Source organism: Sinocyclocheilus anshuiensis, unplaced genomic scaffold (genome assembly GCF_001515605.1).
Source record: "Sinocyclocheilus anshuiensis isolate Anshui unplaced genomic scaffold, SAMN03320099.WGS_v1.1 scaffold1142, whole genome shotgun sequence".
Lineage (NCBI taxonomy): Eukaryota > Metazoa > Chordata > Actinopteri > Cypriniformes > Cyprinidae > Sinocyclocheilus > Sinocyclocheilus anshuiensis.
The window spans coordinates 744,619-758,065 of NW_015536577.1; the positions used below are offsets into that span (position 1 = coordinate 744,619).

Below are 13,447 nucleotides of genomic sequence, written 5' to 3' on the forward strand. Positions count from 1 at the left end.
GTATGGGAGATCTGCAGGCGCTATCAGTGAGCCCCACCTGCCTCGAATTCGGGCCCAACGACTCTAAGGTCGCCCTGAAACCAAGGCATGGTTATGTACCTAAAGTGCTCTCTACTCCATTTAGAGCACAGATAATAACTCTATCGGCGCTTCCTCCTTCGGAGCAAGACCAAGAGTTGAACTTACTCTGTCCCGTCAGGGCCTTGAAAGTCTATGTTGAGCGTTCAGCCCCGTTCAGGTGGTCGGATCAGCTATTCGTATGCTTTGGTGGCCGCACCAAGGGTTGTCCGGTTACAAAGCAGAGACTTTCCAAATGGATAATTGACACTATTATGCTAGCATACTCTTCTTTGGGCCTTCAATGCCCCATGGGAGTAAGAGCCCACTCAACTAGAGGCGTTGCCTCGTCCTGGGCCTGGTCTAGCGGTGTGTCCATTGCAGAAATTTGTGCGGCGGCCAGCTGGGCCTCGCCGTCCACATTTGTCAGATTCTATAGTCTGGACATCCTGGCCTTACAGGCGCGGGTCCTTTCTGCATAGCAGGGCACTCTGTCATATGACAACCAGTGCTTGGCGTTTGCCTCCTTCATGTATGCTCTTGGCCCTCGGTGAGTTCCGAGGCTGTACTGAATTATTTCGGGACGATGATACAAGGCTGGGCCGACCTCTCCAAGTTTAGCCTTACTGGCTTCCCTGCAAAATACTTGGTCCCTCTGGGCCCTCTTGGGTTCTTAAGGCAAGTTCAAGTATTAGTCGTTCCTCTAGCATAGCACAGTGGGATTGTACTGGTTCCCCAAGCGTCTTAAAGAGACGCAGTACGAGTGAAGTATCGATAGGGAACGTACTCGGTTGCTAACGTAACCACGGTTCATACATTAAGCCTATAAATAAAAGATGAAGATATTTTAAATGAAACCTGAAAGTCAATCTGTTTACAAATCAAAATAAAACAAGTACTTCATAATGTAGAAAATCCAAACTGTGGGCTTATTGTTGCCAAGTTTTGTTGTATTAAGTGTTACTTGAGCAAGTACCTTGTGTTCACAGGTATGCGGGGGTGATAGAGACCTCCACAATGGATTTTCATCATCACACTAATAGTTTCAGAGAGGGTATGGCCATGTGCCTGAACCATGATCTTCAGATTCTTCGTCTATTTGAGACATTTTCTGAAAGTGCCCCACAACTCACACTCATGATGTCTATAATCCTACAGAGAGGAGAGCTGGGGCCTCATTTATAAAATACTGTGTAGAAAGAATCCTAAATTTGATTTTACGATCATTTCTCAAAGTGCGTATGTGTGATTCATAGAATGAACGTAAGCACAGAAAACATGCTTACGCCTCTCTTTTAGATGTGAAATCTATAAATTGCAATGATCTTGAAATTGTGCGCAGCTGAACAGTTTCAGATCTCCGCCCTGTAAACAATGTCTAATTGTTTAATGTCCTTGACTTATAAAAGAGCACCTGACAATGTCCAAATCTTTTACAAGCGGCAAGAATGGCTTATATTTTCAAAAACCTGCAGCACTCGGGCAAACAAAAGTGCGTACGTCTGCTCAGACCCTGACGTGGCGCTAAGCTCTTTTCCACGTCAAAGACCGTTTTTATAAATATGAATGTTGCCGTGGATTTTTGCATACGCGCACTCTACGATCAAATCTGTGCATACGCACGTTTTATTAATGAGGCCCCTGGAGCTTATTACAGGTCTGTCTCAAATCCAGAGCACTTTTTTACTTTCAGATCTTAATTCTTGTATGTCTAAAAACTGCAAGTTTTGTAATCAGGCCCGGCTCCAGATGTGAGATGAAGATGAAGGGTGGGCCCTCTTTTAATATTCTATTCTTTTTCTGTTCTATTTTGCAACTATTTAGGAGCTTTATATATAAAATATAAAGTTACTAAATAGTTGCAAAATATAATATTGTCGGCGGCAAAACATGCGGCCGAGGCCTGTAAATGAGCCTGGCTACAAGCAGTCTGCAGTTTTGAAAGCGTCTGCTCTGCACCATACAGCCAAGGTTGCCCGGTCTGCATGACAAAACTAGCCCTGTGGCCTGTCAAAAACAGCCCAAAGTAGCACAATGACCATATCCCAAATATCAAAGCTCATGCCATTTCCATAAAATAATGGAGCCGGGCCTGTTTGTAATCAGCACCTCAGTGTAGTATTTTAATCACTAAAAACAGCAGAACATTCTAAAATGCTTAATGTGGCTTTAATGCATTAAGACAGTAGGTGCGTCCCAGTATGCATACTTAAGCACTATTCTTAGTCAGGTTGAGTCTGCTGTGGAGCTCGTCTCAGTTCGGGCTTGGCAGAAATATGCTTCCGTGGAGCATAGTGGCCTCCAAACTGGACACCCTATGGTTTTGTGGACTTAACAGACACACACACAAAGCGGCCATTGTAAGTCCACGAGACCGCAAGTGCGCATGAAGTGTAGCATTTGGGACAGGGCGAAAATGTGGAATGTTGGACACTTCATACGCCTAACTATGTCATAATCTGTCATCATTTACCCAACCTCATGTCATTTTCTTTTTCTGTGGAACACAAAAGAAGCTAATGCTTATTCCAAGCAGCTAATGAAAGTGTATTGAAGCTTTACGATTTACGATTTAACTTTATTGTCAGACAAAGTCTGAAATTTGTCTTGCATTACAGCAGGTTCATTCACAATTGCGAAACATGGACAAGAGACAGACCAGACTTATACAATCACGAGAGAGAGAGAGAGAGAGAGAGAGAGAGAGAGAGAAAAAACACTTTTCAAGGCTCTGGTACAGATTTAATTTATAGTTTAAGTTATAGTTAAATCAAGCAACACAAAAAGGGCAAAGAGTTCCATTAAAGTCACATGAAGTGGAAAGAGAGAGTGAAATGGCTTCTAATTGTTATTTTGATATAAGACTTTGTTTTCCTGTCCTCAAATTTAATAGTCAAAATAATATTCCAAGAGTGCTGATACAGTCCAAAAGCACTTTTTTTGTTAATTCAAAAAAAAAAAAAACCTACTCAGGAAGTATGTGATTTCAGGTGCAGTCATTGTTTTTATGAATGAGTCATTGGTTCATTCACTCAACCAATTCATTTCAAACACCAATACATTCTGAAGCTCAGTTTCAGCATGGCTGTGATTATATGCATATGTATATATCACATATTCAAGTGATGTTAAATGTCATGCAATGGTTTTCCGTTTCAGCTTTAAAAATCCTCACATCAGCTGCTGCAATTTCCAGTAGCGTTGCCTTGTACCACCGCAGCATGCGTATCTATCTTCCTGAAAAATGCAAGATGAGTTGGATCTCCACTGGTGTCTTCTTCCTGTGGAATTTGTTGCTGATCATTCCCCGTGTAACTGCTCTGGCACTCTTCTGCAGTGTATTGCCATGCTACATCATAGCTCACTTCCTGTCCCTGTGGATGCTGCTGGTTTTGGTGGCCTGGAGCCAGAAAACAAATTACATGGAACATTCTGGTTGGGAATGGCTCTACAGATCTGCCATTGGACTCATCTGGTACTTCAGCTGGTTTAACATAACAGAAAAAAGTATAAAATTGAAGTCGATTCTCTATTATAGTTTCATGGCTTTGGACACAATGATGCTGCTGGGCTTCTGGTGCCGGAAGGTGTTTGAGTATGCAGGCTGCTGGAGCTCCTTAAATCCTCACATAGTGATCCCGACACTACTAGGTTTTGTACGTCATTGGAATACTAGTGCAAATTATATACTACAGATGGTTTCATCCCAACGGTGATAAAGAGGAAGTAGTCCCTGAAAAAGGGAAGTTCAGAAGAGAACATGCGACATGGACTCAGTCTCGTCCCTGGAAGATATAGCTGCAGCTCCTGTGCAGCCTCTCACTGGAGTCCTCAAGAGGAGCAGGACCATGGCTGCTAATTTCTACTTCTAGTCCTTGATTGAACTTTTGGATGTAAATTTTTATTTTTGCACAAAAAGCATTTTACATGATGTGAACATGACAGAAATAAAAACCTCATCCTATTTGTCTGAAAAATAAATAAATAAAAATTAAAGAGTGGTCTAATTTTCTGTTGTCTAAATAGAATGAATAATAGCCTATAGATTTCCTTTGCTTGCTGTGCATGCGTGCATACATATTTTGGGGACCAATTGTAACCCAGAAGTGAGTAAAACCAGACAAAATCAACCAAAACAGCTCTTTAATTACGTCCTCGTTTGTAAAACTGTGTTTTGCAATTTGTGAACATACTGCAGGATACACGGGAGAGGAACTGATCAGAGATGTATCAGAAGAAGGGAGACAGATGGGATCAAATACAGCATTTTACATTACATTATGCCATGTGATACTGTATGTAGAGGAATATACCATGGTACAGTCTGCACATACAGTAATCTCACAGAAGTGAGTACACCCCTCACATTTTTGTAAATATTTTATTATATCTTTTCATGTGACAACACTGAAGAAATGACACTTTGCTGCAATGTAAAGTAGTGAGTGTACAGCTTGTATAACAGTGTAAAGTTGCTGTCCCCTCAAAACCAATTTGATGCAGTGTGCGGCGTATGGTCTGAGCACTGACAGGCTGACCCCCCACCCCTTCAACCTCTGCAGCAATGCTGGCAGCACTCATATGTCTATTTCCCAAACACAACCTCTGGATATGACGGTGAGCACGTGCACAACTTCTTTGGTCGACCAAGGCGAGGCCTTCACATGAAAAGATATAATAAAATATTTACAAAAATGTGAGCGGTGTACTCACTTCTGTGCGATACTGTATAGTGCTGTACTACAGGGACAGTTCTAGCGTTTGTTAAAAGTACTAAATTGAAAGAAAATCATACTGTTGTGTCTTGTGATTAAATCAAATGTTCTCAATATATATGACAATAATCTTATGTTTTGAAACAATGATCGTGTGGATGAAAATATGTATAATTGTAATGAGATCAGTTTTGAAAGAATGACTAGTGATGTTACAAGTGTGATCAGTTTGGATTTTTGTACTTAAGAGTTTTGAAAATATACACCTTACTTGTGAAAATAGTACCAAAGTGAATAAAAAAAAAAAAACTGTAAAACCGAAATCAAAAGATTTTGGGCTGAAATGTGTCCTGGAGGTGTTTTCATGAGATTCATACAACTATGAGACAGAGATGAACAAGCCAAGCAGGTAGGCCAGCCTCAAAGTATTTAATGAACATCACTTACACAAAACCAGAAACAGTGTAGGTACAGATAGCCAGTTTCAGTCTGAATATGCCAGAGGTTCTCCTACTGATCTAAAAGCTCAAGCTTAATCCCAGGGCTAGATCGAGCATTTATTCTCTGGCTAAAAGAGCCATTACATCCCTTGATTGTCTATGCATTAGTAACAAATCCCAAGATCTCATGATGATTCAGTCATGTATCTTCAGTTTGTGTAGATAACAGACAGTATACAGGGACTACTTTTTTTTTTTTCCTGAAAGCACCAGAAGAGCAGTTTTTATGATTCAAGTTAAAGAACAACAGCATCTGATTGGCTGAGCTATGGAGAAAAATTATTTTTGCAGAGATGAAATCAGCGCACTTTCAAAATACCAAACTAAACGAAAATGCCAGGTAACAGCATTGGCCTATGAGTCAAAGGTAACACTTCACCAGAAAAACAAATTTCCGTAATTCCCTTTAAGATAATACATTTACTGAATGGTGATTATAGTTAAAAGGCACAATATAAATATACAGTGGTGTGAAAAAGTGTTGGCCCCCTTCCTGATTTCTTATTTTTTTGCATGTTTGTCACACTTTAATGTTTCAGATCATCAAACAAATTTAAATATTAGTCAAAGATAACACAAGTAAACACAACATGCAGTTTTTAATTAAGGTTTTTATTATTAAGGGAAAACAAAATCCAAAACTACATGGCCCTGTGTGAAGAAGTGTTTGCCCACCTGTTAAAACTGTGGTTTATCACACCTGAGTCCAATTTCTCTAGCCACACCCAGGCCTGATTACGAAATCAGGAAGGGGGCCAACACTTTTTCACACTACTGTATACAGGAAAAGAAACACACAGACACACACATCTATGAAAACAACGAAGATTACACATTCTTAATTGTCAAAGCTGCTTGAATAAAAATGCTTTTTTTTTCAGGCTCAGTAATGTTCAGTCAAAGTCTTGCCGCAGTTAGGAATCTTACACCTAAGCCTGCTCGTAAAACCACCTTCAACCAAAATTGAAACAATCACTTATCACTGACCAGAAATGTACTGCACACTTTCACAGTTTTTCTCCCAAACATGTACAATTGAAAGAAAACGGTCACAGGCTGGGGCCCTGTAGCTTCGAATCCATGGGTCATTTTGGCTATATGCAAGAGGTAATTTTGCAAAATCCCACTCAGCCACATGATTTTTCTCAGGAGACAAGAATGCAGTTAGTTCATGTGGCTCATAATTGCATTATAAACATATAACAAGATATATATCTAATGGGACAGTATCATTCCAGGAGCCTATATTCACCTTAATATGGATTTTAAAGAAATTAAATTTAAAAAAAATCTCAGACGTTCACTGAAAATCTTCCCATCACAGCTCTGAAATCTCTGCATTTGCATTCAAATTCAGCATGAACTTCGGCAAGAAATGTCACACCAAGTTTCAGCTGTTGATTAGGTCTCATAACTGAATGAGACTTTAGAGCAAGGGTGTCAAACTCAGTTCCTGGAGGGCCGGAGCTCTGCGGAGTTTTGTTCCAACCCTGCTCCAACACACATACCATGTAGTTTTCAAATAAGTCTGAAAGACTTGATTAGTTGGATAAGGTGTTTGTTTAATTAGGGTTGAATCTAATTGAGTTTGACACCCCTGCTTTAGAGCTACAGTGAAGGGGAAGATTGTTTGTGAATAAATTAAATTCAGGTCTGTTCCTCATTGTATGACTTCTATCATATAACATGCTAAAGGTATTTGACTTATGGTGATTTTTGCAGTTTGAAGCCCCTTTTCCCATTAAAATTTAATTGAATGCAAAAGTGCAGCGTGAACATTCTTCTAAACATCTTCTTTCATGTTTCACAAAAGTCAGTCAGTCAGTCATACGGATTTGGAACAAAAGTAATATAAATGATGCCAATTCTCATTTTTGGGTGATTTATTCTTTCAAAAAAGAGGGACAAAAAGTACAAAAAGAAATTGTGTCCATTAGGCACTCTATAATTCACAATGCCTAATTTAAAGCAGAAATTATGAAGTGTGTTTGAAGGGTAAATGAAAGTAGATCCCTGGAACTGAGGAACATTTAAGAAAATTTGTATATAGATACTGTAAAAATGAAATGGGATCTATGCTAAACCCTGTAGGTACCATCTGTAGACAGATATTAAACAGGCCCCATCTGCGATCCGCTTTCGGATTGAAATAATTGCATCGTTTCTTGTAGGCTTCTAAAACATGTGACCTGACATCTCATAAGAACCATTATCCTGACCTTTGGAATGAGTGCAAATCAAAATGACTCCAACTTACTTTTCAGCCCTTTAAAAAGAATGCAAAAAAAAAAAAAAGAAAAGACTACGTTTACTCTAAGTTTCTGTACCAGTGCAGACCTTTGGTCATGGGTTGTTCCTTTGGTGAATCCAGTTAAGTTGAAGATGGTAAAGTACATCCTTTTTCCAAGAGAAACATGCGGTGAGAATGGGAGACAGTTTTTTCCTCTTTTCCTCATGTATGGTTGTGTGGCATCCCAGTGCAAGATTCAACCTAGGGGGAGGATAGCTGCCATTGAGGGAATGGAGGGCTTGTGAGATCGTGTCACAGATCTTCTTGAGTTCTTGTCTATGACCACTAACGTCCCAGAGTCTACATCAGCTGCTCCACGGCTGCGCTGGATCAGGTTAGGGGTGGATGGGATTGCTGATGGGTGCAGCCGGAGAGATCCATGTCTTACATCCAACTCCATCTATAAGAAGTCCAGTTCCAGAGCTTGGTGAAGAGAAATCAGGTCTCCGTGAGACGAGATTCGCCAAAACGGCATGTTGTGCTAAAGAGTGACGGGGCACATGGATTAGATCAAACATACACAGATCAATAAAGAGAACTTTCAATGAAAATGTAAATCAATAGAATAAAGCAACATTTGTGAACCTTTACGTCAGGCCTGTTCAGCTGGGAGAGTCAGGACATTACTAAAGGGCCTTTCGCACCGCGGGAACCTTTTCATAGTACCAGAACTAATTGTGGAACTACCCACTTTTTGGCGTTTTCGCACCGCCGGAACTGGGTGCGATTTTAGTACCGGACTGCCTTTTTCGAGAACCAAATTAGCTCCTACTCCGGAGCAGGGTCTAACCAGCACAACTGGTACTAATCGTGACGTAAGTAGACATTGATTGGCCAAACGCGTATGAAAACGCCCTCACCCGCCATGATTTAAAACGCCGTGTAAACATACTGTAAACATTGTGTCAACTTATTTCGATAGATGGACGGACGCTGAAGTGCAGGCACTTGTAGCAAATGTAGCACTGCCAGTTGTCGTTGGAGATTCTTAGTCCTCCTTTCCGTTCTTTCAATCGCTTTACGTATACGTCGACTTTCCATGTCCGTTATTGTGAAACCCGCGAGACACAACAAAAACACAGCTCCGATCACAGCGTCCTCCATCCTCCTGTTGTTAATGTTGTTCTTCTTTGTTTCTGTTGTTGAACGCGGCGCACAAAATGACGTCGCTGTCGACTGGCTTACATCACTTCTTAGTACACACTCTCGGTGCGAATGCAACCCTTTAAATGGTACTGGGAAATAGTTCGCGCAAAATCGTCCCAGTACTTTAGTACTGTACATTTAGTTAACTAAAGCAGTGCGAAAGGCCCTTAAATGCGCTAGCTTTTAAAAGTTTGCAGTCGGTAAGAAAGAAACAAATTGTTACTTTTATTCAGCAAGGAGGCATGAAATTGATCATTTCTTTTGAACTTTCTATTCATCAAAGAATCTCACAAAAAAATGTATCGTTTCCTCAAAAATAATGTGGAAGTTCACTTACATGGAAAACGCATATTGAATGGCTTTGCACTCGTCTACAACAGAGCTTGTATTTCTTACGCAGGTTACGTCTTTATGAAGTGAACAAGAATCTTATGACGCCGTTTTAGAAAGTATTGTTAGGTACGGTATTACGGTATGGTTTGGTAACCTGTCAGTACAGCTTAAATCTAAATTGATGCACCTGGTATTGACAGCAGTGAAAATTGATGGGCACGATGAACATCTTAACCTTCGAGATTTATATGAGGAATGCATCTCAGTCAGGTAGACAGGATTCTTGGGGATCAGACTCATTTCCTGCATTCACAGTCTGAACTGCTTCCCTCTTGTAGAAGATATAGAGTCCCAGTGTGTAAATTGAATCTGTATAAGAACTCTTTTGTACTTGTATCTGTACGTTTGTTTAACAAGTATTTATCTTGATAGATCTTTATCATTGTTTACTGTTATTATTATTTGTTTATCGTATGTCTTTGCAGCAACATGTCGTCCATAACAATTTTCCTTTCGAGGACAATAAAGTATATTACTACTATAAGCAGCAAATCAGCATATATGATTTCTGAAGGATCATGTGACACTCAAAGACTGGAGTAATGATGCTGAAAATTCAGCTTTGATCACAGGAAGAAAAATATATTACAATAGAAAAAAAATAGCTTGTACCTGCTTTGCTGCAAACTCTTCATCACGACCGTCCCCTATAACAACATAGGTCACTTTGTTCCCAAAGCGAGAGATGATGCGTTCAAAGCAGCTCTCTTTTCCTGTTAACAGAAGTTACAGATAATGTGTTACACATAACATGTACATATCATTGTGCTCAGTTCATCAGATTGATACCCTGGTTAATGTCTGAATTCAAATGTTTGGTAAACCAAACCTATTACCTATTTTAGTGGCGCTGTAGATGTTCTCGATGGGAAAGACGTCACCCAGTCCATAGAGAAGCACTTTAGCTAAAGCAGGAACCAGCTGAGTGGTGGTGACCAGAACATTCATACATCTGCCCCTGTGAACAAACACCAAAAAAATTAGCCCATTGTTAACGTGTACACTTAATTAAAGCTGAAGGATCTACACTGAGAAACCTGTTTAGCGTGTTGCTCTAGCACATCACACACAATGTTTAATGGCTAGAGGTGGATCGGATGATTTCCACTAAATCATGCATGTTCTGAGAACAGACACAGGCCTCACCTTGACTGAATGAGCAAGAGAGATTTGAGGGCAGTGCTCAGCCAGGCATCTGTAATTGTCTCAATCTCTGAGCGCAGCCTGAGCAGTAGGTCTCTCTTCATTGGGCTTAGCAGACCTGCAAGATCAGCAGAAGATACTGGCATTAAAATACATACATATAAGGCTTATTGATAAGCAGTAACTTAAAGATACTGCTGGACCTGGTCTGTATAGCTAGTTAATCCATGTAACACAACTAACAATGTAATGTTCAATGTTCAGCAATGACAAAATTCCGATGTAAATTCTATGGTTCATTCCTTACTACCCTTTATATATATATATATATATTTTTTTTTTTACAATTGGAGGAACATGTTCACCTAATGTTGTTGTGAGTTCATGACATTAAGTTTTTTTTTTTTTTTTTTACTTCCTTAGTATTATTTGATTATTATCAGCATCTCTTAATTCTCTCTTCACTGCCATCTGGAGCAGCACTTAAAACCTTTCATTGTGGGCAACAGAACAAGCCAGTTTCACCCTTTAAGCTAAATCTTGGAGTTTATAAGACTAGTTTATTGATTTTTTTAATAATTTAGACACCTACAACAAATCCACATTTGTGTCTGTATTCTATGTTTTAGGTGCAAAACTTCATTGTAGAAAACTTCTCCAAGACATAGGCCAATCAATATTTGTTAGCCATATTCCACATGCAAGATCACAGAATGAAACAGTGACAAACCTCAATAAAATAGTGAATGAAAGGTATTATTCAGCAATATGCTAAATCCAAGATTTAGGATTTGTTAATGACTAGAAAGTTCTTAAGCACAGCATTTATTTGAAACAGAAATCCTTTGTAACATTATACAGATCTTTACTGTCACTGTCACTTCATGGCATCAACACAAGTGAGGCAATAATGAACTGAGAATACACAGCTGAAGGCCTGTAGACACCTAGAATTAAAACTATAAAGATAACTACAATGATAAATACATTAGTGTCCACACAAACGCATAATAATATTTTGTTTTTTATAAGCATGCACTATAAATACTCCATCTGTCGCTTTAAATGCTCAAGCTCTATTAAGGCATGATGGATTCTGATTGGCTGTCAATGTTCTTATTCATCAGCTGGAAAAAAAACTGTTGTGAAAGTGATTCCAACAATATGGCTCCTCTGCGCTGTTATTGTTATAGTTGTGGTGCAGATTCTGCTATTATTTTAAATTTAGAACGGTTTTTAAAAACTGTATCTTTATCGTTATAGTTATCGTCCTTGGTGTGACTTCATTCTCACTGTGGTGGAACACTGCTACTGAAGTATGTACATCAATGCTTCTGATACAGAAGTCATGTATGTATGTGTTGGCTTGTGTACAAGTTATAGTTTGCTGGAACAATAAACCAGCTCTTCCACACAACCCGTGTCAGTTCAATCAAACAGCACACATGAGGCCGTCATGAACTTCATTCCAGTATTCCTGATTAGATATCAACTAAATATGAGGGGAAGTATGCTAGAAGGCAAGGCAAGGAACTACTACTTGACCAAGTAATAATGGTACAGTAACAGCGCCACCGTGTGGGAAAATGCAGCGTGGTTTGGAGCAGAGTTACGAGACACACTCTCACCTCCCACATTCCCTTTGAACCCGTTGTAGATCTCTTTGAGCTGGCGATATCTGAAGGCCAGCTTACGCATCCACTCTACTCCTCCCTGTACCGTGGAGGTGGACCCTGGACCACCGCCCGCACTGGGCCCGCTGAAGCCATCGCTGGAGAAGCTGTAGTTGCTAAGCCAGAATGATCACTATTAGATGTGTTATTACAGACTAAACTAAAAAACAATTACTAAGAGCTTTTACACATAGCCTCTGTCATAAATGTAATGGCAAAAAGTGTTATTGTAAGGAGTTGTAAAATTGCTTGAAAACTCGTCATGAAGTTTGACTTGGTTTCATTACCTCAAGTCCTGTCCGTTGTCATCTGAGGCAACATCATCAACATGGACCTGATCACATTCCTGTGTTGACAGGAGGGGTGAATGTTATTTACATGAACATAAAGCAAACTGACCCTTGTTTCACTCCGCTTACCTCCAGATCATTGAAGAAGAGATGCGTGTCTGCGAGCTCAAAGATCAGTTCCTCCATCTGAAGACCCAGATTGAGAACTGTTGCTGGGTCCTGAATAAATAAAAGCATCCCAGGAAACAGCAAGAATGTGAGAAGGGAAAAAACAGGCATTACTTCTGCCAGTTTATAAAAGCAATTCTGTACCTTGCCAAACTTCTGTGCAAATGAGCCGGTAAGAAGAGAGTGGAAAATGATGATGGTTTCATCCAGATCCCACAAGAAGATACGCTGAGAAAAGAAAGAGTTTGATATCATGTTTGTTGCAACTGGCTGTTGCCCAATCCATTATGCTCATCTAATGATTCATTGCTCTACTCTCCATTTTAGTACATTTAGCAAAAAATAAATAAATAAATTATAAATTGTAAAGCTGACTCTGTTTAGCTGAGCAAGCTCAATTTAATGCATTTTTTCTGTGTCAACGTTTCCATACTCTTTGGACTTCAGAATGTGTCGTTAAAACTATGCAGGTTGCTTCATTACCTCAAGGTCATTGTCTGTGGATTGGGAACCATCAGATTTCTTGGCTTTGCCTTTAGCTTTGCCAGGAGGGTTTTTGCGGTTTGTCTCGTCTTGGTCGCTTTCTCCTGTGGGGAGGGCCATCCCAGCAAGCAGAGCCACACCTGTTGGGAGCGTCACACCTGGGGATGCATCTCATAGCATGAGCAAAAAACATGAACTGCAATGAGAGCCAGAAGACTGAGGGCATCCACAATGATTATCTAGCCCAGGGCCTGTATTCTTAAAGATTCTAAGAATCCTCTCAGAGAGCTCCTAATTTAGCTTAAACATTTCTAACTAGGAGTCTTAGCTTAAAAGTGATTCAGGACCAATCTGAGAGCAACTCTGAGCGAGGAAAAGACAAAAAACTTTTATCTTAGTGAGGAGGCAGGGCTGAACCTGTTGCTAGCTATGACACAGTCTTTTGAAGACTGTGATTGGTTGGTTGTCCAAGAAGGAAATAAAAGAGCGCTTTTAAGAGTAGGGTCTATTATAAGCCTTCACTTTGAAATTACAGGCGTAATTTTTCCTGTTTTATCTCTCTCTCACACACACACACACACACACACAC

At 39.9% G+C, this 13,447-nt stretch overlaps 1 protein-coding gene and 1 pseudogene across 3 annotated transcripts in view; one reads left to right on the plus strand and one right to left on the minus strand.

Moving 5' to 3' along the window:
- Nucleotides 1-643: 643 nt before the first annotated feature.
- LOC107702618 (XK-related protein 8-like) lies at nucleotides 644-3,929 on the plus strand (annotated as a pseudogene).
- A 2,941-nt stretch (nucleotides 3,930-6,870) lies between these two features.
- Nucleotides 6,871-13,447, minus strand: part of LOC107702484 (eyes absent homolog 3-like) — a 19,023-nt gene continuing 12,446 nt past the window's right edge. For 2 of the 3 annotated variants that reach the window (XM_016504844.1, XM_016504829.1), the window contains 9 exons: nucleotides 12,859-13,028; nucleotides 12,520-12,603; nucleotides 12,337-12,426; nucleotides 12,205-12,263; nucleotides 11,873-12,033; nucleotides 10,248-10,362; nucleotides 9,938-10,059; nucleotides 9,714-9,814; nucleotides 6,871-8,043 (listed from right to left, as the gene is read on the minus strand). In XM_016504844.1, the coding sequence (XP_016360330.1) occupies nucleotides 7,963-8,043; nucleotides 9,714-9,814; nucleotides 9,938-10,059; nucleotides 10,248-10,362; nucleotides 11,873-12,033; nucleotides 12,205-12,263; nucleotides 12,337-12,426; nucleotides 12,520-12,603; nucleotides 12,859-13,028 (983 nt within the window). In that variant the 3' untranslated portion in view covers nucleotides 6,871-7,962. The remainder of the gene's footprint in view (nucleotides 8,044-9,713; nucleotides 9,815-9,937; nucleotides 10,060-10,247; nucleotides 10,363-11,872; nucleotides 12,034-12,204; nucleotides 12,264-12,336; nucleotides 12,427-12,519; nucleotides 12,604-12,858; nucleotides 13,029-13,447) is intronic. The other variant, XM_016504837.1, reaches the window with a different exon arrangement.